Source organism: Columba livia, chromosome Z (genome assembly GCF_036013475.1).
Source record: "Columba livia isolate bColLiv1 breed racing homer chromosome Z, bColLiv1.pat.W.v2, whole genome shotgun sequence".
In the NCBI taxonomy this organism is placed as follows: Eukaryota; Metazoa; Chordata; class Aves; order Columbiformes; family Columbidae; genus Columba; species Columba livia.
Window position 1 is genome coordinate 27,737,987 of NC_088642.1, and position 26,837 is coordinate 27,764,823.

General features: G+C 39.6%; 1 protein-coding gene across 6 annotated transcripts in view; it reads left to right on the forward strand.

The window, feature by feature from the left end:
• The first annotated feature begins 3,155 nt into the window (after positions 1-3,155).
• Positions 3,156-26,837, forward strand: part of GPBP1 (GC-rich promoter binding protein 1) — a 33,076-nt gene continuing 9,394 nt past the window's right edge. The window contains exons 1-7 of one of the 6 annotated variants that reach the window (XM_065045247.1): positions 3,156-3,338; positions 4,172-5,214; positions 5,958-6,025; positions 20,892-21,011; positions 24,580-24,703; positions 25,187-25,532; positions 26,060-26,126. Coding sequence is in view for 4 of the 6 variants with exons in the window: in XM_065045243.1 (XP_064901315.1) it covers positions 20,949-21,011; positions 24,580-24,703; positions 25,187-25,410; positions 26,060-26,126 (478 nt within the window). In the remaining 2 variants the exon portion in view is untranslated. Of the gene's footprint in view, positions 3,339-3,714; positions 3,845-4,171; positions 5,215-5,957; positions 6,026-11,172; positions 11,192-20,891; positions 21,012-24,579; positions 24,704-25,186; positions 25,533-26,059; positions 26,127-26,837 lie in introns of those variants that run through there. The other 5 variants (XM_065045243.1, XM_065045246.1, XM_065045242.1 and 2 more) reach the window with 5 other exon arrangements.

The following is a 26,837-nucleotide window of genomic DNA, read 5'->3' on the forward strand; positions in this document are numbered from 1 at the left end:
AACCAAAGTCACATGCCAGCAGGCTTGCAAATTCCTTTAAATTAATCACCACATGCTAAGAATGGTCCTGTTAACTTTGCTGGAACAGCTTCGATGCTCATGACCTATAAAATATAGTGTGTTAGAAAAGAAGAGCTCTTGATATGAATTTTGAAAAGTGGTTTGCCACTGACCTCTGTAAGGTAAGGACATAATCTCAGCTGTTTGCTGGGTCAAACCCTTGCTTTTCATGAAGTGGAAATGGCATTATACCGTCTTTTAAGAAACAATTAGAGATATACATCAAACCCATTTCCTATTAGTACTTTAAAGTAATTTCCCCAAGGACTATCACAGCTTTTCCTGTGGTTACTAAAATTGGTGTAGTTATGGTCACCGGAAGGAAATAGATGGATCATATATGTAGCAACACAAACAGAAACCTATTAGGGGGACTGATACAGAATCATAGAATCATTTAGGTTGGAAAAGACCTTTAAGATCATGAAGTCCAACTGTTAACCTAACATTGCCAAGTCCACAACTAAACCGTGTCCTTAAGTGCCACATCTATACATCTTTTATATGCCACCCAGCATGGTGATTCAACCACTTCCCTTGGCAGCCTGTTCCAATGCTTTACAACCCTTTTAGTAAAGAACTTTTTCCTAATATCCAACGTAAATGTCTGCTGGTTCAAGTTGAGGCCATTTCCTGTTGTCCTATCATTTGCTACTTGGGAGAAGAGACCAACACCCTCCACGCTACAACCTCCTTTCAGGTAGTTGTAGACCATCATAAGGTCTCCCCTCAGCCTCCTTTTCTCCAGGCTAAACAGTCCCAGTTCTCTCAGTTGCTCCTCATCAGACTGGTGCTCCAGTCCCTTCACCAGGTCGTTGGTCTTCTTTAGACCTGTAGTGCTGCCTGGGATTGTCGTGATGCAAGTGCACGACCTGGCACTTGGCCTTTTTAAACCTCATAAAATTGGCCTCAGCCCAGTGATCCAGCTGGTCCAGATCCCTCTGTATGGCCTTCCTACCCTCCAACTGATCAACAATCCCACCCAATTTGGTGTCATCTGCAAACTCACTGAGGGTGCACTCAAGCCCCTCATCCAGATCATTGATAAAGAGATTAAACAGAACTGGCCCCAATACTGAGCCCTAGAGAGCACCACTTGTGACCGGTCACCAACTGTTAATAGATTTGACTCCATTCACCACAACTCTTTGGGCCTGGCCATCCAGCCAGTTTTTTACCCAGATGCAGATGAATTGATAACGTCCTGCCATTTAACTGTGTTCCTCTTTGGACACCTGCAGTACCTAATGTATTACAAAGGCAGAAAATGCTCAGAATAGCTGTGCAGAGTGGGGACTTTAGCCACAACACACTCAAATAATTTGAAAAGTAATTTCAGGTCATTAATATAGCCTTAAGTGTGTGTTGTCAAAGTGGCCTGAAGTTATGTCATTAACTCTATACACTTCTTTTCATGTTGCTTTGGGTTCACATCTTATCTTGTTTTCCTAGATACTGTTACCCACCATATTTTTGGATTTTATATGTTGCTTTGGGACTTGTATATGATTACTTTGGTCAGAGCTTTCTTGTTATTACGTGTGTTTGAAGCACACACCACAGTGGAGTCCTGGAGTCCTGAGATGTTTTTGGTGACTTTTCCTGACTAAACAAACCTGCTACTTTCTAGACACTACTGCAACACGTGTCTGATGTGAGTTAAATTGATCAATAGGTAAGTTATAAATTACTATTTTGACAAAGATTTCAATAATGGCACTTGAGAGTGTGGGCCATTTTGGTACTACAGGCCTAGTGGCCATACAAGGATGCATCAGACTTGGGTCCTTGGCTGGTGCCATGGTTCACAGTCAGACCAGGTGGTAAGCTCTGCCTTGCCTTTCCTGTTTACGGTTTCGGGATTGGCAACAGATGGCGAAATTAACTGAGAGGCATGGGGTATGCTCTGACACCCTGCTCGGGAAGCCTCATTTCTGCAGCATGGGTCAAGGTAAATAAAAGGACAAACAATCTCAAGGATGAGGTATAGAAAAGAGGTTGCAACACAGCCAAGATTGTGATGGAAGCCTAGAAAAAACACCACTGCTGTTAGAAATTGTAGCTGGGGTTGACTGCTCCCAAGCAAGCTGAAGATAAATAAGACCATAACAGTTAAGGAGGTTCTGTCAGTTTGTTTTTTTTTTTTTTTTAAGATGAAACTGTCACATGCTTTTCTAATTTTTTCAGTTGTTGAATTTTAGTAATTTTTCTAGTGTTTGTTGTTTTCTAGTAGTTTTGCCAAATAAACCCAGGTTATTTCTACAGCATATATATACACGTGCAAAATACATTAAAAATCCTACTGTTTGCTCAGACATTGAGACTTTTGTAAAAAATCAGTGCATAATGTCGGTTCCTACAACAACTTAAATCTCATAGAGGAAAATCCAGAATCAAATGCAGGCTCTAAAAACACTTGCCAGTACCCTTTCTAATGATATTTAAACATAATTCTGCATATTAATTTTTCACGTAATTAATTGCAGGATAATTTGACCTGTGTTGGAAATGAGATTTCAAAATTTGCGAAACGACAATCCAAACATCTAGTTCCCAGGCTACAAAAACTCATCGAGTTTCTTTCAAAAACGCAACGCGCAGAAATGGCTGCGTGTACGTTAAACGTATTTTCCGCTCTCCAGGTCGTACTTTAAAGCCGTTTGTGCCAATTCAATGAAGACAGTAATTTTGTGTTGTTTGCTTAAATGGCGGCTATCGGTTCCTTCACCGGCGCCGCGGCTTCACCCAGTCCGCTGCCTGTGCGAGCTCTGCCCCGGCGCTCCCGGGTGCCCGCTGCATCCCCGCCGCCCGCGCACCTCGTCCCGGCGGCAGCGGGGTCTCCCTAGCACCGACCGGGCCGCGCTCGCCGACCGCTTCCGCACCGCAGCACCCGCCTGGGCTAGTCCGACCAGCCTGCGGCCTCAGCCCGCGCCTTGGTTCCGCTGACCCGGTTCGGCACCGCAGCGTTGTAGGGGCAGTGCGCCGCTGCACGGTTAATTACGGCGGCGCCGGGGACTCCCGCGGGAGGGGCGGGGGCGGGGCGCGCTGGGGATTCCCCCGCCGCCCCGCGCGGAACTTTCGGGATTGTTCCGTGACGTCACGGCAGGGGGGCTCCCTCCGGCCGGGCGGGGGCGGGGTCGCACCCTCGGCGGCAGGCGGGAAGCCCCGCCCCGGGCTCCCGCGGGGTCGCGCGGCGGCTCTCGCGAGGCTTGTTCGCGCGGAGCATTGCGACTCGGAGCGGCGCCATTTTGGGAGCGAGGCGAGCGGGGTGTGTGCGGGTGCGTGTGTGTGTGCGCGCGTTTGTGTGTGTGTGCGTGCGCGCCGCTCTCGCGCGCGCGGCTCTCGAGGGGTGGGGGGGGCAGCCCCCAGGGCCGGTGTGTCCGCGGTGGGGGCGGCGGGGGCGGGCAGGGGGCGCGGAGCGGCCGGGGCGGGTACTGGCGTGCGGGGCGCCGGGCCGCCCCGGTCCCTCCCCCGCCGCGCCGCCGGGCCCGCCCTCGGGGAGGGCAAGGGGGAGCCGCCTCCGGGACCCCGGCGGCGCTGAGCGCTGCGCGGGGGCGGCGCGGCCCCCCGGGCTGGCAGGGCAGACGCCAGCGCGGTCCGGCGGATTCCTGCCCGGTGCCGCGACAGAGGCCGGCGGTGGCCGGGAAGCTGGGGCCCTGCCCGCGCCCTTGTTGGACCGTGGGCCCCGGAGCGGCGGGGCTTTCCCAGGGCGCTGGGGTTTCCCCAGGTGCCGCCGCCGCTCTGCGGGCTCGTCCTGTGCTCCCGCCTCGAGTCCCTGGCCCAGGTCAGCGTCCACCCCCGGCTGCTCTTGCAGACCTGTTCATCCTCCCCAATAAAATGAGAAATGCCCCTTTCTTTTCATTTTTTTCTTTTTTTTTTTTTTTTTTTTTTTTTTCTTCTTTCCCTCGGGTGTGAGAGGTAGGAGAACGCTGTCACTGACAAGCTGCGTTCTCTGGGACGTGAGTGAAGATTTAACCGAGACTTCTGCACTCGGGTTCGTCTCCCAGGTTGTGTGCGTGTTTGGTTTTTGAGATTCAGATCTGTGTCTTCGTCTGACGCCAGTTCGGATTTCAGAAGGGAATACTGATTGTTCTGGTTCTTTTTACCGTAGGCAGTGTGGATTACAGGAGTCCTGGGCGTTTGCAGCCTTCTGCTTCTGCTGGTAGGGAGAAGGAGGAGACTGACCTGCAGCACCTGCTTCTTGCGAAAGGGGGGAAAATCAGACACTGTCTGGCATTATTTTTCCAAGTGCTTCCTCCTGAAGAGACTTCTGAAACAACCAATAGGCGTCTGAGAAGTGAACTGGAAGTTTGAAGTCGTGCGGGTTTTTTTTTTTCCTAGCAATGTCGAGCACCTCATTCTTGGATGCTTTTGTCCTCACGGCTTGGATACGTGGCTAAATTTATCAAGTTCTGAATACTTCAGCTGCGAAAATAAAGTGCTTTTTTGCCTTTAGATACCTTTTTATTCTCGGCAGCATTCTGTCTGAGTCATAAATATAACCAGTGCTTTTAGCTGGCTCCAGGTTAAATGCAGCCTGAGTCACTGTGTAGACATTACTGGAAAGTTTAATGGCAGATATTTTCCCCATTATCTTATTTTTTAGATTTTCTGACATAGCTTCTGTCATTTTGCAGTGAGACCTATTTTCTAAATGAAGAATCTAATAGACATTTGTTTATCATTTTTTCTTTTATATTTTATTTAAATTTTTTTTTGTTGAAAAATCATGTTGCCAATAAGCAGTATGGAGGTATCCAGATAGCTCTTGCTTACAAATGTGTCTGTTACCCGAAGTTAGGAAAGTTCTACAGTTCAGATGTGAAAACTGGATTTTCAGCTTCACAGTTTTTGGTGTAAAAAGTGTATTTATTTTATCTGGAGCTGATGCTTCTTATAGTGATATGTAGATGGAATAGACAAGAGAAGAAGCTGTCAAAGAAAAAGGAAGCTTTCTAAGACGGTTGACAAATTTTGGAAATAGCCTTCTGGAATCTGTAAGCAAGAAGGATGGGTAGCTGATTTCTGTGAGGTCGCATCTATGTCAAACAGCTACGAATGTAGTGTCAACAAGAATTCGGGATATATCTCAAGGAAAACTGGAAAACTACCCGTCACGTAGTACTAACACCTTCTGCAGTCCTTTTGGATTAGGTAAGTCGTGTTCATAAATGAATTTATACTTCAATAAGCGTTTTATTGGTAGAATGGTTAAACCAGTAACATTTACTGCCTAGATTTTTTTTTTTTGAGAATGTTGAAATGAGCTTGCAGAACAAACAGCAAGTAAAAATTATTTAAGAATTTGAAGAATACATATACAAGGAGAAATGTGTAGGTAGGGGAGTGATTTTTAGGGGAAGACTACATCTCAACATCTAGGTTGAATCCTGTTCTTCAGAATAATATTGTAATCTCAACAGTGAGCTGTTATATTTATTGAACAAGCCTGCTGGATGGCTTGCACATCTCAATCTTTGCATTTGTATTAGATGTTTTTGCAGCATGAAGGTGCTGATAATATAGTTTTGTGTGTGTGTGTTATTTTTTTTTTAATTTCCTTTTGCCCTTTTTTGTCACATATTGAAGTGATATTTTTTACCAAAGATTAGTTTACTGCATATGCAAACTAGCTTTTTCATGTGTTGGTGTTGTAAGGTTGATTTCAGAGTATTTCCTGTTCTGTAATGAGAATGAATGAGTCTGGTCTGCAAGTGTAATGTTAGAAAAAACCTCCACCTTTTTGGAAGGATTCAAAACAAAATCTAGTGGTGTATTAACTAATTTTCCATGTTATTTTTAGATGTATTGCTGTCTCCTTCCTCCCATAGTCGTTAAATGTTTCTGAAGATATAGTTTAAATGTTGAAATCAATATATTTACAATATCTTTTGTAGGTTTGCATTCAGCTGAATTGCTACTGCCTCAAAGAAAATGAAGATGGACAGAGCAACTTAATTCAAAAGTCAGTGGTAATTTTACTGTAATTCTCTGCCCTTACCCCATCTTGATTATTCATAAAGCTTTAAATAATTAAAGCATTATTGGATAGCCTGTAAACTGCATGTTTGGTAAAGGTGTCACATTTACCTTAGTCACCACTTTCTAAAAAAATGTTCAGAGCTTCTGTAATACTGAAGTATTAGTAGTAGTGAGCTTATGAAAAAGAAAAGATTTTATTTAAGGTCAACGCAAAGGTGTTTGGCAAGATGGCTTTTGTTAAAGCCTTGTAGAACAAGCATATGAAACTGTATCTGAAGATTACCACAGCGTTTCTTCCCCCTGTAGCTTGTTACTTATATTTCGACCACAAATGAAAGATTTGCATCTAAATAATTTTTTAAGATTCTTAGGCTCACTTGAAATAGTTCTGTGTATTGTCTTGTGAGTATCTGAAAGCTGGTCTAGCTTCAGTATTTTGCTTTCTTTGTGTGGCCTTGCTGTTTGTTTTTTTTTTAACTTCTGTTTCATTTTTTGTGGTTTTGAAAACATGGAAACGGTGGAACATGAATAGGAATCTGTTTCTGTAACGTCTTGTGGCTGTGGCTTGTGTCTGGGGATTGACTGAATGAACTGGGCTACATGTGAAGGAATCAAACCATCAGAGAGGAATGATCTTCCTCATTCCTTTAGTTAGATTAATCCATATTCTGCTTGAAAGCGTTTGGTAAATAGAAAGATTTCAGGTGTGAGCAACCATTTCCTTTGTTTTTTGTCTATTACATGGTCATAAACAATAGTAATACAAGCACTCCTTAACTCACAGGAAAGATGATGTCTCTTTTTTTTCAACCTATTAACTTTCAGTGCTATGAGGTACTTATGTATCTTGAAAAAAGGCTCACACTGAAACAAGGAGTTACATCCCCGCACTTAACTATTTTTGGTGACGTCTTTATCTGCACCCTTTCCCTTCTGGATGTTTTGAAGAGTTAGCTTCATTAAATTAACTCTATATTTACATCTCTCTGTTTGCTGATAGGATAATTCTTATTTTCTTTTCACCGTGTTTGCACTTGGGAAGTGCAGTTGTTCTTGTTCATATGCGAATGTATTTCACAAGGATTTAAGCATGTTTTACAGCTTTGCCCTTTTACCTTAAGCAAAATTCATACTTGAGTGAGGCCCATCGAGGAGAAAATGCCTAGCATGCTGGTCCACTTTAATTCCTCCTTTAGGTTTTATTTGTATAGTGCTGACAGTCTGTTAAGTGTTTTGCAGACAACTATGAAGATAAGGTCCTTGCCCCTGAGAGCTTATACTTTAACCCTTGATGTAAACATAACTTTTGTACTGGAATAACCATCAGCAACATGGCTCTTTTATTAATTCATTTAATCCGGCAGAATCCTAAAATGGGTACATTCATATTGACGAATTGTCTTGAGTGGTGTAGGCTGCTCTGCTGTGTGAAAAAAAATGTTGATGGAAACTTTTAAGAGTTTTAAGAGTAAACAGAGTTTAAAACCGTACCAAAGATTAAGTGGTATTACATCTGTAAAATGATAAAGGGAAACTGTGTAGATATTTAGTTTTGCTGGAAGAACTTAACAATTTAATGTCCTTTATGGTCCGTTTTTTTTGTCCTCCATTCTAGTGAGGATAAACCATTGTAATACTGGTAGGTCATCAGTAACTTCTGGAGAAGTTGATTTTGTTTATTTTTTACTACTAGGAGTAGATTCTGTCCTGCAAGGAGAACTGTATGCAGGCTTTATTATAAATGGACTTGAATGAGACTTGGCATGCTGTTTGGTTTGGTTCTTGGTACTGTGTGTGTTTGAGCAGTAGTAGTGCCGAATAGCTGATGATGATGCCCTGTGTGGTGCTGTCCGCTCTTTCACAATCACCTCCTTTTGTATTTTTGGTAAACGTAGTCTGGGAAACAGATTAAATACATGGAATTGTTTTCCTATGTTACATGCTCAGCGTATGTCAAAACTGCTACCTTCTTCAACAGGCTTTTTCTTGAGACCCTTGCAAAGACTCCAAAGTGCAAAAGAATTCCTGGTGATTTTGTTACATAATGTATGCTGAACGGAGTAGTGATATTTTTGCACTAATACTTCAGCTTTTGGACTTTGAACCTTGCAAAGGGCAAGAGATTAGTGTTTATCTAGCTTTCTGCTAAATGGTACTGCAGTTGTGCAGGGTTTCAAGCAGAAGGAACCTGGTTCTAGTTTACCTTCAAATATGAAGTTATTCTGCATTACAAAATAGCTTGCTTTTTTAAAAAAATACGTTTTAGTACAGCGCAAGAAGGAAAAACTATTTTGGATAAAAGTGGTGATGAAGTTATTTGAAGCTCTCTCATTGAATTTGGCTGTTTCTTAAACATTTCCTAGAAGATGTTTTGATTACTGTGACATTAATATTTGATTCACAGAAGCAATGTTAACCCTGTTGCTTGTGAGCTATATGTATAGAAGAGGTGACTAAAACCAGAGAGTTTACTTGCTCTGTGGTAGCACAGTTAAGAAAGAAGAGGCGTCAGCTGAATTTTTCAGAACGTTTTAATGTCTGTTAATCTAGTGGGAGATAAGACCTTAAAGGTTCAGCTCCCTTTCCTTTTATTTGAGGTGCAAGTCTTTGACAATTTTGGAGGACCAAAGAACTTGAGAGAATTACCATGTGCTAATTTAATCTTGTTTGTAAACCAAATGTCTGTAAACCCTCTTCTACATTGAGGTGTAGGGGGAGGGTGACACGCATACTTTCCCTTCAAAGTGTTAAATGGTTGGCTGTAGAGACTTAAGCTTTTTATGTTGTGGCTGTGTATTTATATGGAGAGAAAAGAAAGGAAATAAGTATTTTTTTAGTTTAAGTAGTTGTTTGTCATGTGTTTGCAGCAACTTGTGATCAGTAGAAATGCCTCAGCTTTCAAAAATTGAGTAAAGCTTGTGTTAGGGTTTGAATATTCTGTTTTATTAACTTGCAAATTTTGGTTAGCAAAACAACTTGAAATTAGCTTATTTTGCTTTGTTGAAACTAAATGAATCGCAGACTAAGGAAGATCTCTAATAAGCTGTGTCTCTAAAAGGGAAATGAAAATGGAGATGTATAGGGTTTAAACAAAAGCATTGTTTAAAGCTTGCACTTACCAGCTTTACTTCGAATTAGCACTGCTCTTGACTGGAGATAACAGGGAAGGATTTGCTATCGCAATAAATTTTCTGTTTAAAAGAAAACCTGTGTTTGTGGAGAAGGGAAAACTTTTCGTGGAGTGGTTTATTTTAACGGCCTGGTTCATTTGAGAAGAATCCTGAACATTTCTTCTTATGAAGGAGAGCCTGTGTAGTCTGGGTAGGACTTGTGCATATAGTTTCTTTGCCTAATTTAGAGCAAAACTTTGTCTTTTGTCTATGGCTGATGCTAAACAGGTGAAATAAACTTTTGAAGCTGGTCCAAGGTGGGAGAACTAAAGGGTAAATTTATTCTGCAGCTCAGTTCCTCCAGAGTTGCTCTGTTTTAGTGAGTTTGCCTGCTGCCGCTTCTTCAAGAAAAAAAAATGACCTTGGTAAAGAGACATATCTTATTGTTGTCATGAAATGCAGTACAATTTGTGTTTAGCATATCTTTGATAGCAAATGTTCAGTTTTATTTACCTCCTGCAAAATTTTGTGCCTCCTTTTCCTTTTTGTTATATGGTCACTAACATGTCATACAAACTTGCTTACTAGATGCTTCTGAAATTCATATACACACTTTCTTTGTCTTCCTGACTTATTAAGGTTTTGATATACTTCCTGTAGCTCATTACCAGGGAAGGAAAGCAACAGCAGTAGCAACAAACTTGAGACACTGAATAATATATAGCCTTTTATTTTTCATGCTGTCATAACAACACTTTAGTGTATTTTAATTCTGATGGCTTACAACCTTCTTTACCCCATTTATAAATATTATATGAAAAATTACAGTGACAGGATGAGGGTGGGTTATCAAACAAGTGTGTAACTCAGGGTGGAGTTAAGGTTCCTACATGTAATTAATGGATGTTAATAGTAATCTGTGAGGCAATAAGTAAAAGATCATAGGTATGTGCTACTTAGATATGCATACATGCTAATTTTAGGCTTTTCTGAAAACTATGTGTGTGTGTTAATTGTCTTCTAACAATCTCTGAAATACCCCATGTCACTGGAACTTCCTCCTGTAAAATAATACAGGCTATCCACAGAGCATGAGAAGTATAGAAGCTGAAAATGCAGGACTGTTTTTCCTTGTATCTAGCTTCTGGTGAGATGAGTTCAGCTGTCAGTTTTTTTTTTTTTTCCTAAATTTTATTATTTTAAAACTTTTTCCAATAAAATTTTGGCTGGCTTCATTTAAATTGGATGTATTTACTACCATGGTGACTCCATAAGATGGGCAAAAGCGTATAGTCTTTTAGTAAATTAAGGTTTTAGATTGTAGGTGTTTTGGCTGTTTTACTACTACACTGACTAGCCTTTTTCTTATTATAGTGGTGTTACCGTTTTTGTCACTTTCTTCATGCTAGGGCATTATGAAAAAGGAAAGCTGTTTTTATATATTGTAGTAGTTCAGACCAATAGTGTTACCAAATTGCATCTTGCTAACAGTAGTGAAACATGTCTTGGATATCCAAGACAGCTTTCTGGGCTAGAGAAAGATTTTTACTTCGTATGCTTGAAGAGACCTCCCTGAAATTGGATCTCTTCAATACCAGTGGGACTGTCTTTCCTCTGCCAGCTAAATACTGGTTAGACAAGTTGAACAACGTGCCCTTGGAACTGGGTGGAGATGGTCTCTGATCTCATGTCCTCGTCATCCTAAAGTTCTGCTGTGTCTTATTCTCCGCTCTTGTTGGAGGAAGGATGGTGTTAGGGAATGTTTAAATAAGATAGACCTAAATCCACGTGGCCTGACAGGGTGCTCCCATGAGTGCATAGGGGGTTGGCTGGTCATTCCTTATTAGGTTTGAGAGGTCTCTCAGTGACTGAGAGAGGTTCTTGAGTACTAGGAGAGAGCAAATGTCAATCCTGTCATCGAGAAAGGTAAGAAGGAGGATCCAAGGAACTACAGGCTGGTCAGGCTTGCTTCAGTCCATGGGAAGGTGGTAGAGCAACTAATCCTGGAAACCGTTTCCAAACACATGGAGGACAGGAAGGTGAGTGAAAGCAGTCATGATGGCTTTATGAAGGGGAAGTCATGCTTAACCAAAGTACTGACCCTCGACAATGAAGTGACTCGTTTGGTAGATGAAGGGAAAGCAACAAAAGGTGATTTGATTGACTTCAGTAAGGCTTTTGACATTGTCTTCCATGGCATCCTTCACCTGGCAAATTTTGTGTAGAGAAGTGAATTATGAGGTGTGTCAAAACCAGGCTGAATCGCCAGGCATAGCTTGTTGAGGGTTGTGATCAGTGGCTGGTGGAAGTCATTACTGCTGTGCCACGGAGTTCAATACTGGAGCCCATACTGTTCAACACCTTCATTAAAGCCCTGAACAATGGGGCAGAGTTTACCCTCAGCAAGTTTGCACATGATGCAACATGGAGAGGAGTGGTTGAAACACTAGATGTTTGTGCTGCCATCTAGAGGAACCTGGACAGAAGGTCCTTATGAAGTTCAGCAAAGGGAAAATGTGCAGTTCTGCATCTGCCAGTACGTGCTGGGGCCTGACTAGCTGGTGACGGCTCTGCAGGGAGGGACTTGTGGGTGCTGTTGCACAGTGAGCTGACTATGAGCCAGCAGTGCATCTTTGTAACAAAGACGGTTGACATCTTCCTGGGCTACAAGTGTTGCCAGCATGTTGAGGGGAATTCATCTTGCTTCTCTACTCAGCCCTGGTGAGTCCACATGTGGAGTGCTGTGTCCCATTATAGACTCTCTGATACAAGAAATATATGGAAAGATGTGGAGTGAGTTCAGCAAAGGACCACAAAGATGATTAAGGGACTGGAGCATATTTCCTGTGGGGAAAGGCTGATATTCTTTTTCATCTTCTAACAGGGTACAAATTGGTCCTCAGTCTTTCAGAACACTCTGAATGTTATATTTTAATTTTTCAGAAGATACCTTCCAGATGTAAAATTAGTAACCCAGCAAACTTGTATTTTTCTCATGTAAAATTTATGAAGGTGAAAATGATGTAGGAGACTTGGTTGTTAATACCCTTGATGGGACTACAGACCGTTGGGACAAGAGTAGACAGTATGCCCTCAGAAGGATGTTACAAGGTAACAGTGCTTCGTTGCAAGGAGATGCTGTCTGTGATAAAGTGAAGAGCTGTTGTTGAGATATTCCTTTTATTGTCTGTAATGGGTGTAAACCTGGGAAAATAAAAGGTAGGTTTGCATGTTTTTTCAGTTGATTCTTACAAGTTGCAAAATTCTTAATAGTGTTTATAGTTACATGCAAAATGTGATACGAAATGCATTTCATCTACTTAGAGCTACTTAAAACAAGTAATGAAAATAGTCTTAAAAATCACAGCAGTTAAATGTCAGTGCATGTTACCTTACATGTCATAATCCTTTTAGGATTCTGTACTTTAATGAGGCTCATTTTTTTTGTTATTTGACCTGTTTGTAGGAAACATGGAACTAAAATTCAGAATGCTTCAATTACATCTGCTTTCCCTGCTGTCTGCCCGTGGCATATACCACAAGATCATTTCTCCCCACCTTGTCTGCAGGCTCTCATGTCCACTTACGCAGCCAGTGCAGAGACTCACTTGAGATGAATTCTCATGGGAGTCACTTTTCCAAATCCTGAAGAGTATTATGCAATTCCAGAGATGCTGTATGGCTATTTTTAGTGTTGTGTAAGTAGAGGAATGGAGAGAGGATTTCTAGTACTGGTAAGAGTTGTTGAATGGAAATGAAGCTAGAAGAAATTCTGCATAAAGGTTCGCCTTTATGAAGGAGCAGGAGTGATCACTTAGATTATCTTTTGTGAAAAGTTTTTTTTTTCTGTTAAACCAGTTTATTCCAGACATCAGCAGCTTTTGTTTTTTCCTGATGATATGTTCAAGGCCAGGTTTAAGACATTTGTGAAGGAAGTTATAATGTTCCACTGCATTAGCAGGAGCAGTGCAGGAGACATTATGTGAATTTCTAGGATATTGTCCTGGTTTTGTTAAAAAACAAGTTTCTCTTTTAGTCAGCTAAAGCTTTCATATTAGCTGCATTTTCCTGGAGAACCAGACATGTGTTTTGGTAAACCTAGCAATGGAATGAGAAGTTATTGATAAGCATGGATGCACCTCTCAGGAGAGGGGCAATGAGAAACAAGTGACCAAGAAACTGACCAACTGTGTATAACATTTCATTCACGTGAATACTTCATATAAAAGTGGGAGATCACGAGGATCTCATCCCTTTTTTCCTTTTTCCTTATGGCCGACATTAGGAGAGGACCTTGCTAGTCATCCCTGCGAACTGAGGCCTAGTGACAGACTGAATCCAGCTCCGGTTGGCTGCAGAGTCTAATCCGGGACTTCGGGTGCCGGCTCTGCAGTTGCTGAGACTTTCAAGATTGGTTTTGTATATTTTGTATTATTTTCTCTAGTCTTATCAGTAGCATTAATAAAACATTTTTAATTTTTCCAACTCTCTTCTCTCTGTCCTTCTTTTCCTCCCCATCTCCTCTCCTTAGTGGGAAGGGGGGAGGAGGAGCGATAAAAGGGGGAAGGGGATGAGGAGAGGAGGTTAACAATACATCTGCCAGGTTTTATTGTCACCCCACAATCTAAACCCTCGACAGATATGAAGGAAGTCAGTTTAGATCATACAAGTTCTAGTGTTTCATTTGGAGACTTGGGGTTTTATTTTTTATTTTAAAGCTTTCTCTGGCCTAATTTTTTCCAAGATATTATAAATGCCTGGCATGGGAAAAAAAATAAAGAAAAAAAAAGTCTAGGTCTGTCTTTGGCCTGGTTTCATCTGGGACAGAGTTAGTTTCTTCCTAGTAGCTAGTACAGTGGCTGTGTTTTGGATTTAGTGTGAGAAGAATGTTGATGATACACTGATATTTTGGTTGTTGCCAAGCAGTGTTTGTATCAAGTCAAGAACTTTTCAGCAGGAAGTTTGCAGGTGCACAAGAAGTTGGGAGGGAACACAGCTGGAACAGCTGACCCAAGCTGGCCAAAGGGCTATTTGATGTCATATGACATCATGGTCAGTGTATATTTTTTGGGAAGAAGAAGGAAGGGGGGATGTTTGGAGTGATGGCGTTTGTCTTCACAAGTAACTGCTACATGTGATAGAGCCTGGCGATGGCTGAACACCTGCCTGCCCGTGGGAAGTGGTGAATGAATTCCTTGTTTTGCTTTCCTTGTTCTCGTGGCTTTTGCTTTACCTGTTAAACTGCCTTTGACTCAACCCATGAGTTTCCTCACTTTTACTCTTCTGATTCTCTCCTTCATCCCAATGGCGGCAAGGGAAGAGAGTGTGGAGTGGGTGAGGGAGCAGCTGCGTGGTACTTAGCTGCTGGCTGGGTTAAACCACGAGAGCCTTCTTGCCTCATCCTTTTGCTGTGTGACTTTTGGCAGGAGAACTGCTTCTTCTTGCCTCATCCTTTTGCTGTGTGACTTTTGGCAGGAGAACTGCTTCCTGGTTTATCACTGCAGCTGAGTGGGTTAATAAATGCACCAGATTTTGTTAGTAGTGACTCTACAGTTACCCTATCTGTAATGAGTCCTGGTATATGACTGCACTCTATTCCCATTTTTTATGTGTTATGCAGAGATACAGGCTGGACTAACAGATGCTTGCTAGGGTTCTGCACTGTGCTTAGCCTGTAAAGATCTTGTGCCTCACCAGTGGTTGGAAGCTACGGCTACATACTGCCAGTCTGCCTGTTTGGCAAAATTCTGGAGTGAAGGAGGGTGAAATCTGTAACTGACATGGTTGTGGTTGCAGGACTCCCTACTTTAGGACAAATGATATGAGAATGAGCAAGCATCCTCTGTTGTGTGGGTTTTATATATATATATATATTTTAATATCTTTACTGCAAGAAATTACACAAATTTCATTAAAATGTGAGCAGTTGCATTTGTTAAACACAAGATGTATTGCTTAACACTGTTTCTGACAGTTTGTTCGATTGGATCTCCTTGATCTATGTATTTCATGCCCTGTTTATCAGCTAAATGCATGAAGGTTTTTAGCTTACAAATAGATTTGCAGACAGAACTTTAATGTGAGTTATTTTGGCTGTTGCATATTTTTTCCCAGCAATAATTAATGAAAGGTTGTGGATGGGATGTAAATTGTAATATAAGATGAAGCTTGAAGAATTACTTTGCTGAACTAATGTGAAAATAAGTAAATCCAAAAGTTCATGAATACTGGGTGTTTTCTGCTTTTGTACCATGTTGAATTCTATCTGTGATACTATAGGAAAAAAAAAAAAGAACTTGATTTGTACTTTCGTTGTAGTGGGTGGTCTTTATGCTTAAAAAGTATGGTTTTGAAACACTATATTGATTGCAAGTAGCAGGGGAGAGGGGAAAAACTTGCTGGGGAATGTTATTCTAATGTGAAAAAAGGTGGATTAATTATTACTTTCTACTAATTATGTTAATTTCATGTACAGGCCTTGTGCTATACATTAAACTGTTAGTTACAATTACTAGTTTCTGATTTATGAGCATAATAGGAATTGACAGATTCAAGTATTTGTCTTGGATCTCAAAGTTGTTCCAGAATCTTGTTCTTCTGATCTTCAGGACTATATGTCCAGCCTAAATCTAGTATGGTTGGTATCTTCTTGTGGTTCTTATGGTGTTTTGGATTAAGACATCTCTTTTCTTGGTGGAATTTACTGATTCAGATGTGTATAACCACTGTTTAAATACCTCTTTGATCCTCATTTGGGGGGGCAAAGCAAGCCAAGTAGGTTTGTTAGACTTTTCTTGCCCCTGATCACTGACGTAGTTCCATTACTACACCCAGTAAAGTTTTAAGTTTCTGTTCTATTATTCTAAGAGTGATTTTATTTGCCTCTTTTTCTGTGATGACTTAAAAAATAAAAATGTAGTATGGCAGGGAGAATGGACTATACTCCTTAATATTTGGTTTCTTAGTTTGGTAAGCACAAGTTAGACTAATGATAGTTAATGGTAGTTGTTTTAGTTCCCTTTTTTTTCCCTAAAGTTTTTGGAGTTGTCTCTAGATGTTTTTTCTTAGCCTTTTCGCAGAAGTCTTGACTGCTGATTCACACAGTGGCTTTATGCTTTCGTTTTCTCAGCATATTAGTTCTTTTTCTAAAACAGAGGCAATATATTAAATTTTCCCAAATGCTTTTCAGATGACACAAGTAAGCTAGTTTAACAAGTAGTATTTCCAGCTGCTTTAAAACTGGTCAAAAATAATTTCTGTCACAAAAGGACCTTACTGACTCAATTGTAAAAAAAAAAACCCGGCCCAAGCTTTTTTGGATGCTGGTTAAGCATACTTGGTGCAGTGTTCTTATTTCAGCTGCTAATGTGGCTCAAAATGGATGACCAAGGTGCATTTATTACAAATTTCTTCGCTGTACATAATTTGGAACCAGCTGTTCATTATTCTTTAGTATTCACTGCCTTATTTTTGAAGATCACTCTTCACAGAACTATAGAATTGAATTTTATATAATTGTATATTGGAATAATTATTGCGTGCCATCTGAAACAAATGCTTTACAGGCTTCTCTCAGATCCCTAAAAAAAGTAAAGTTTAAGAACTGGCTTTTTTTTCTTTGCTGCAAACTATTCTACTACCCACAACACAGCAAAACATGAATTTTGTCTGAATTTATGGGCTATGGAAGACTTTCTTTTTTTGAAGTCACTTTGCAGCACTTGAATCAGACACCAGAACCTATTTGTGAGATGAAACTGAATATTTTGACCAGTCTTGTTAAAGAAACTTACATGCGTTTGTGTGTTAATAGTATCAGGATAGCAGTATTTCAGCATCTTTTTCCTGGCTGCCTAGAGTTGTGCAGCTTTGCTTCATTAGGCAACCTGAGCCAAGTTAGCATTTTTGACACTTTGGTTAGGGAACGGCAGATACATTTTTTGAGTTTGTGCTGATGGTGAACGACAACTTAAAACAGTCAGTGATAAATTTTGGGCCTAATCTTTTGTTGCCAAGAGAGCCTCTAAAAGCAGGGGAATCGTGTTTGGCTCTGTGACACTTGTGTCAGTAGGTTTACTTCTGGTAGCTGTGTTAATGCTGGTAGTACAACAGCTGTTTTATCAGTGTTAATGAACAGCAGTTGCTCCCTTGTGTGGTGTGTACGTAAGAGACAGCTTGCTAGCAGAGAAATAATGGCTTTCTCGTGTCTGTCAGTGAAATAGAAGTAGTTTCTTGCAAATGCTTTTATGGGTGCATACTACTGACTTTCATTCTATTCAAATAATTTTTTGTTTGCTTTAGTTTAAAGTTAGTTCTATGTTTCCAAAAGAGAGAAGTGTTCTAAAGTAAATCACCGATCAGTGTTAACTATTTGCCTTAGAGGCTCCTTCAGCCTTTGTAAAGGCAGTTCTTGTTTGATGTCAAGCTGGAAGAATGTATCAAATTTCTCAAGAAGCTTCTTCAGTATCTTTATTAGTAACTTGCTGGAATGGGGTCTGTGCTTATTAAATTTGTAGGTAGTACAAATCTGAATAGAGGTTGCAAGTGCTTTGTGGGACACAATATAGAAATGTCTCTCACTGCTGGGTATAGCTTAGGTAATGAACCTGAATAGCAGGAAAAAAACCAAAAACTAAACAACTTCAGTCAGACCTGGTAGAAGAAACCTTTCTAGGGGTAGGAAGTGTTGCAGAATAATGTTAGTTCAGTTGTTGGTGTAAATTAAGTTGGAAAGCAAGCAAGGAATGAACTGATGTTTGGCAGTCCAACTGATCACGAGGGCTTTAAGCATAGTGAATAAATCCTGCCTCTGGCAGCAGAGTGGTTTTGCTGACATCCCGTTCTCACTTTTTGTGATGTATTTTCAATTTACCAAAAATATCTTCCTGAGAATGAAAAGTATCCTAGAGCTATGGAATATTTGCCAGATCATCAAAACAGAACTCATGCTTGTAATGAAAATGTTTTTGTATTAAAATACATTATAGGATGAACTTGTTGGCCACACCAGAAAGATAGCATTTGTAAGAGTATTTACGAAGCCTGCTAAAACATGGAATTGGCAACTTAAAACTGAGTAGGCTATGTACTATAAAATGTAATTTAAAGAAAATGTGTTAATATTTGTCCTTTTCTGGTCTGTTTTTTGTTTCCCAGTTTAATTATGGCTGGGGTATTTGTGCCTGTTAGAAGTTAGTGAGTAAGGTTTAACAATGAAAATACTTGATTTTCCTATGTCTAATTGCCAGACCAATAATATGTACAATCAGATGAGAGAACGGTTTTCTTCATGTTGCTGGTGTGGAGGTCAGTATCGTCAATAATTGCTTTTCTTGGTAGCCTTTAACAGTTAACCTGTGAAATTGGTCAGGTGGTGTTCTAACAACATATCTGTGCTTTTGTTACTGCTGCTCTTTTATCAAAACTAGCTGGAAGAATTAGGTCTGAAAGAGTTGTTCTTTAATGGGTTTATTGAAATTTACAGATGTTCTGCTGCTGACTTTGCACTCCGAGTGTCATGTAGTTTTGTCCCAGGCCTCTGTCTCTTAACACTTCACTGCTGCTCTGTAGGAAAGGAGTTGACTCATCTGATTGAGCAGCAGTATCAAAAACCTTTTTAGAGCTTTTAGTTGGAGAACTGAGAACATGGGAAAGACTTTAATCTGCTTTTAGAATATTATTTTTTCTGGAAGAAATATACACCCAGTATCAGTGAGCTGTGGGCAGAGCTCTGTTAAAAACACCTTTCCAGTCCTCAGATACTTGGTAATCACCCCATCTCACGTCAGCCCTTGATTTGTGTGCAAAAGGTAAAAGGTAAGGATGTTAGGGACTTCAGAATGAAATCTTTTCATGGCAGTTTGATAAACAGAAGTATTAGTAAGCTTGACAAGTTTTCTAAAAAACAGTAAGACGAATTTATTAAGAAATCACGTTGTTAGTGCCCTTGTTGTTCCATACCTAATAGCCTGTTCACCAGTAGCTTGATAGTACTTTTTGGATTCTTTGTTATGTGATTATTCAATACAAACCTGATCTCTCAGTTTGTTTTTCAGACTCTAAGTGCCTTGATCTGAAGATTTTTTGTTGTTGTGCTATCTTCTAGTACTGATACCTGTTTTGGTCCTTTCTGAAGATTTCCTAGTTTTCCTACTTGGACATGAGAACGGTATCTGAGGGAAGGAGAAAAAAAAATCTTGCTGCAGTCTGCTCACTTTTAGTTTGATGTTTCTTAATTTAACATCTCTTGTATTGGTTCATTGGTTCGTCTGTAAGCATAATACTCTTTTCTGTTTATCTACCATCGCCAAACATGAGTAATCAGTAAAAGTTAACTTGGTTTCTCTTAGAAAGAGAAGCCATTTTTGTGGTGGTTCGGTGACTCTCTAACTTCTGACTTTTTGTTATTTTTTTTACTACTCGGACATAATTGGATTCTGTAGAAAATTTTTCTGGAATTTCTGTTGAGATTAATTCAGAAGAGAGTATTGGATGACTTCACAGTAGTTTATATGAAGATATTTGAGCGAGACATACCTTAAACTTGTCTCTATTGAATGATAGTACATTTTGTGCATGTTAACTTACAGTTTAACTGTGGTATTGGAGGTGCATAAAAACCTAAGTATAAGCTCATGGCATAAAAAAGAACTGGCAGCTCAACTGAGAGGTGGAGTTCAGTGCTTAGAAATATGTTAGACCTCTTTTTAGAAGCTGGAACATTCTCCTCTGGCACTGAAGATCTGCAATAGCCTGGTTCAGGCCAGAATACAACAATAATTATCAGTTATCAAGTTCAGGTACACAGCTCTTACTAATAGTTGTTCATGTTACAGCAGCCTTAGATGAAAGTGAACTATATCTGTGCTCACTGACTAACAGATCTGCATTGTTGTGCAGAGGTGTGGAATACCCATTTATCTGGGTCTCTCTATAAAATGCGTGTAGGTGTTAATTATGTTTTCACAAGCTGAATTTCTTATAGTGTATGTATCATACTTAAAATATTTTGGAATTGTTGATGGTTTTGCATTGTCTAGCTGCAGAGTGTGATTCAGATACCCTTATAATTCAGGTAGTGTTTCATCCATTCTTTCTGTGGTATAGTTCAGTTTTCAGTAATACAGTTCATATTATCTTGCATTTGTAGGTGTTTTCCTACCTGTGGGGAGAACCAATTTTCAAACTAGAGAATTCTACTGGATTTTGACCCTTTCTGGACATGTAGACTCTGTTTCCATTGATTCTAGAGATAATATGGGGTTTGTGATGGCCCTGAGCATGTAGCTGTTTCACAAGGAACATTCATATAGCCTCTGAGATTAACCTCTAGGGACTAACTAAAAAAGAATCAGTTTCTTCTAGGAAGCTAATGAAGTAGCTCCTGAAATCCATTCTAGACAATACCAGAAAGTATTTCAAGAAGCTAATTTTGCAACAGCTTTCTGGATCAGACCTTACACAAGAAGCTTCATCCCATTTTTAAGAGGAAATAGAGGGAGGTATGTTGCAGTTGTATTTTTGTGATACCTGTGGTATATTTGATTAGTGTGACACTTTGCTAATAAAAGCACAACTGCGACTCTATAAACGAGATGAGGTTATTTAGATTCTAAACCAGATCTGCCTGAGAAAATAATACCAGGAAGTGGAGGGTAAGTAATGATCAAACACCAAGTGTAATCCTCTTGTAATATAAGCATCTGAAAAGTACTAATTTCTTGCTTTTTCAAATTACAGGGACTTACCATGAGGTGCTGAAGCCTTGTTTCATTGATTCGGAGAGACTGGACCTAAATGGCGCAGCATGACTTTGCTCCAGCCTGGCTTAGTTTTCCTACTCCACCATCATCAACAAAGGTATGTTCTTTGTTGTTGTTTTGGACAGACACTCTCTTTATTAGAAAAGTCTAAATATCATAACCTCATTCGTAGTAAAATGACAAGTGTCTTTATGAATATGGTGGTAGCAGATGATATCTAGCAAACCGTGCTGTCATGATTTAAGTAGCTGGACCTTGGTTGTCGAGCTCATACCTCGGTTAGATTTTTTTGCTTGAGCAGCTGAGTTCATGGTCAGAAGTGTGACCACTTTATCAGAGCTGGTTTTGGATTGAGATTGCCTTCATCAGTTTAAAATGATGTATTGTATTTTGTGCTAGAACTACCAAGACAGAAGCATGTGCTTGATGTCCCTCTGATGTTTCTCTGTGTATTATTCTATCATCCAAGTGATTAGAAAAATGCCATTAAAATAGACCTTCTGAAAGGGCTCTTCGTTTGCTTGTTGTTAACTGGTGGAGTGTGTTGTGTTGAAATGGTTGTGCATCTTCAGTCTGGTGGTTTCATCTAGATTAGTCTTCCTTTATACAATGGGGCAGTTAGCTTGGAAACAGGGGAATAGCAGTCTCTGAATCATTAGGATTTGTAAATATTCTAGGAAGAGCTTCTGCTCCTTCCTAATTTGTGTGAATGCGGAAGTGGAGGCAGCACTGCGTTTTTCAAACTCCTGTCACCTATTTCTCTAATGGTAGACCTGTCTTCTTCACTGTAGTATTTTGAATGCAATATCCATATCTGCAACTATGAGAGTGGCATTGCCTTACTTTAATGTATTTATGTAAGTTTCTCACTGTCTTTCCTGTCCATGGAAAATACTTAGCTTTTATAAACTCACAGAAATAAGCTTATGCCATTGTGAGATGAACAGTCAGCTGTCAGTTGTGTTCCCGTTGCTTTACTTCTATATGTCTACACACACACACATACATGCGTGCGTTTTTTTTTTTTAGTCAGGTCGTTGAATGTACTTTTTCATATTGTGATATTTATCTTTCTTCTACACAGACCTAGCTAGCTTCTTTGTTTAGTATAGTCTATCAGCAACTCTCTGTTCTGGGAACATCAGGCCTGTCTGTTCCAGGATGGTTCCCGCAATCTGTTTGTTTTCGTTCTAGATGATTTCTGGTATATTCAGTTATTTTGATCTGCTTTTTCTGATCTGATACATTTTCAATTGGAAAGGTAATCAGAGCTTAGTTTAACATGTTGTCATAATTACAAAACAATATTCACCACATATTTCAAGAATCTGCTGGAAGAGCTTTACCTGTATGGTTCACATGTCAATATAGCAGGACAAAAGCAAGTTCAAGAGCTGCTCCAGTACCACTTGAATATATCTGAGGTATAAATTGTATTTGTCATCTCATTCCTGAGTTGTGGGAAATTTCATTGCAGAGATACATTGTGAATCCTGTTCTTTTATTTTCCTCAAGGAGTTTAGACAGATTTTCTTTAATCTCTTCCAAAAACTCTCTAATTGTATACTTTCTCCATTGTAGTCTTTATGCTTCCAATTCAGCTCATTTCCTTGTATTACCTTCTCCCTCAATGGTCATAATTCTGTGATATACAGCACACTTGGTTATTAAACACTTGAAAAGTCTTTTTGGTCTATTCAATGTGTAATAATTAATTTACAGAATAAGGCTTGTCCTGTCATTCCTCTGTAAGACAGGTCTTAAGTGTTGTTGCCCCATGTCCCCTCCGTTTCCTAGAAGAGCAGATAAGAAGGATAGAGTTGAAGAGGAAGGATGGGGTGAAGAAGGCAAGGTGTCTCATGTTTCATGCAGAATGTTGCTGAGGTGAGGCTGTCGTGTCAACAACATTTAGAGAACTAACTCTGCCCAGTCAGTTATTAATTCCCCGAAGAAGGACTTCTAGGAATTTCATCTTTGGGAGCTTGGTTTCCCACCTCAGTACTGAGTAGCTGAGGCTTTCACTTAAATAAATAAAGGCTAGCATCACAAATACCTGATGCCAGGAAGCTGGGATTGTGAATGGGCTTTTTAAATTTCACTGGTACAGGTTATAGCTTGCCTGAAATCCAGCTCCCCTGTTGCTGGTGATTTCCTCTTAAGAATAAAGTTGTATGTCATCTCCCTGTCACTTATATAGCAAAATTGACCTAAATAGCTGGGTATCCGTTGCTCAGTAGCTTTCGTTCAGGTCTGGAACTACTATATTTGCGTCAATGCAGTATTGTGGTTGGGCAGATGGAAATGGGAAGGTGTTGTGAATAGTGAAGCCATTCTGGGATACAGATGAAACTTTTCAGAAAGTATTGCTGTAAAATGTGTATGAGAAGATTACAGACAGGCTGGTAAACTCAATTTTTGCAAGCTTAGTTTTGCTTCATGTTAATAAGACTTATTATACTTAAAAAAAAAAATCTGTGTTGCTTACTTTCTTGGCTGGCCGAACCTAGTCAGATAATTTCTCCATTTCCAGTAATTGTCAGTAGACTTCCAGTTGGTTACAGAGCTTACTGTTATCTCTGCCACAAGAGGCTTGATAGGTTGATACCTCCATCATGTGGAGAGAATGCAAACTGCATGATCTTTGGACACAGTTTAGAGACTTTAGATTCATTACATCAAGTACAACTCGGAATGCTTTATATAAAATGCTGTCAGTTATACTTTGCGAAAACGCGATTCTTCTTCAGAGTTCATACAAAATATAAAAGGTAAACTCCAAAGGCATTATTAGAGGGTTGTCATATGTAAATTAGCACATGAAGTTATCTTCTAAAATTTTATCTGTGATCAACAGATAGGGAGCTTTCTGAATTTTTTGGCAGCTTATTCAGAATTTCTTTATAAGAATTTATTTCTTACTTAAATATTGAGATTCATTATAATTTTTAACCAGTTAGGTCATTTGATAGTTTCTTGTGGCTTTCTGTTTTTTCTCTCTCCAAGTTTGTCAAGGAAATAATTCACTTCTGAGGTCTCAAATTGAGAGAGAAATTCTTTTTCATTTGACTTAGGTATGGTTGGTATGATAATTTGAAGTGTATTAGTACACTTTCGACTCTAGGTTTTGTTTGTATTTTGTAACTGTTTGCATTTGCCTTGTTAAGTTAAAATCACAAGGCTAATAAACTGGGCCTTTTTTGGCTACAGTTGCGTCTGGTGGAACCGACTCCTTGCTTTCTACTGAATGCACATGTGCAGTCCCTGACCACCTGAATTAAGATCCCGTACTTCTTTTCTGGCTTCCAAACTGATCTCCTGCCCTTTCTTGACTTGTTTTTCCTCTGCTGCAATGCATGTCACTTGTGTTGTGTTCTTCTGCCAAAACACAATAGGCCTTGGGTATTTTACCCTGTGTCACAAGCGTGGTCCTCCTCAGTGCTGTTTCAGTCACCTGGAACAGAACATACAGCTTCCGCTTGGTTGGCATGGGAGCTGGTGATGTAGCTCTGGATGTGTGTGTACTTGAGGACTGCTGCAGTATCTGTCATTCAGTCCTTTCAAAAATGTACTGTATATACCACAAATAATATGCGTGTTACAGTTCTGATAATTCAGTTTTGTTACTGATCAGATATATCAGGTCTACCATTTTTTCTCCTTTACAGTCATCACTGAACTTCGAGAAACATTCTGAAAATTTTTCGTGGACAGAGAATCGTTATGAAGCAAATCGCAGAAGACACAACTCTTCAGATGGGTTTGATCCGAACATTGGACGGCCTAATGGAGGTATAATTTAGCTTTCATGGGACATCTTGAATACATTTACATTATTGCTTTGTGGCACTCTGCCTAGAAAAAAAAGATTGCTTTGTCATGCCAAATTCTTATTCTGTAGTAAAATAGAGATAATGGAAAGAAAGGTAGACTGGGAGAGGATGCGATGACTAATGGTTGGTTAAAGTAGTGTGATTCCAGGTGTATTTCTCTCTTAAGAAGATTAAGAGTGTGGAGTTAATATTCCAGCCAATGACATATAAATGAACAGCCAGAAAGGGAGATGGACTTGTCTTTATGTTGGACTACTATGCTCTTTCTCTGGCACTGGTTTGTAAGATTCTTCCCTGCTGCTTCTGTGAAAGAAAGTCAGAGTTTGCTATGCTATCACATCCCAGAGTAGAGAGTTGCTTACTTCTGTAACAGTTTTACAAAAGTAGAATATTATTTTAAAACTATTTGCAATTACATTTCTACAAAATTTACAAATCTAAGGGCATTTTGGGAGAAAAGAGAAGAATGGTTGGCGTTCACATGGCAGAAATGGTACAGAAAATATAAACCATCGTGGAGGGTACCATGGTGGAGGTTCCCGCGCTCGTACCAGCACTTTCCACTCTGGAAAAGGCCAAGGACTGCATGAAAACAATGTACCTGATAATGAAACTGGGAAAAAGGAAGACAAAGAAGTTCCCAAACAGTTTGAGGCTGAGGATTTTGTAAGTTAATTGTAATTATAATAAACAAGGTTTCATTGTTTCTGCCATTTTGTCCATTACAAGCTACTTCATGAGATTTCAGCAGTTTCAGATCATCATAAAAGGGATCACCCTTCCCATAGGTAAGAGGGTGTTAGTCATTTGTCCACTAACTTGTTTCTCCCTTTATATCCAGTTTTTATCATTATATGTTTATTATTGTCACTTAAATGGTTAAGCAAAACTACAATTGAGTTTCAGTTTACTGTGGCATGTTTATGTATTAAATTCTACACAATTACCTTACTGGAAATCTACTAACAAAGTGATCTTCCCGCCAATGGCCCTTTGAGACCCCATGCTTCAACCTGGAATTGTAGGATATAAAAGGATGGGTGATCTTCCTCTTTGAAGGACCACACATCACCGTTTTTTGCTTTCTCTGGGCAGCTGACGTAATGGTATTGACTGCTGCCTGAGGTGTTTCATTGGAGGAGAGAAACAAGTCAGCACTGATCTATTAGGGTCACAGGGGGAAATATCTAGTCTGTCTTCATTCAAAATTATTTGACAGCAGGGGTCCTACTGCCAGTATTATTGTGATTCTCTATTTCATTGGTCCCAGAACTCAATACTCGTTTTTTTTAATAATGATAAAACTTGCTTTCAGCCATCTTTGAACCCTGAATGTGAGAGGGAACCAAACCAGAATAAATCTTTAGCTGCAGGTGTGTGGGGTGAGTATTTTTTAAGTTTTTGCGTCTAAAAATGTAGCAGAGATCTGAAGTTGTTTTATTTGAAACACAGAATTTTATTTAGAATTATAAAGGTATAGATTGGTATTCAAATAGACATGTTACCTCTCTAACAAAAACATGTTTACATTGTAGTAATATTGAAATTTCATCAGTTTCAATCTGTTGGTCTGTAGATGCAGCCACAACTAGGATTCTTTCCCAGAACACATATACATCTTTTTTGTAAAGACGTCAATAATTTATCTTCATGTTTATTTTCAAGAGCAAGCTGGTTTAGCTAAAATTGAGTTAATTTTCTTCATGCAGTTAGCAACTGTTCTTTTTTGCAGGTAGCATTGTTTGGATTTAGTTTGATAAGATAACACCCCAAGACAGAATCAGTGTTTTTCTTTGCTATTGGAAACTTTGTTTCATAATAGAAAAACTGAAATTAAGTCTATTCTTACTCACTTACAAAGGAAACAATTATTCAGGAAAGGAGGAATGTTACCATCCCCTTATATACCTGTTAAAATGTATGCTTCTGTTTTATTCCCTTTTATGTTGTGCATGTGTGATGGGAACGTGCGAGTAATACGAAAGGTCTTTTCACAAAGTTTAATGAGAACTAAGTACACACTTATCACAAGTGTTGTGTAACATCTACTGACTAAACAAAGCTAAAGCCACTTATACTTTTAAGATAGATTT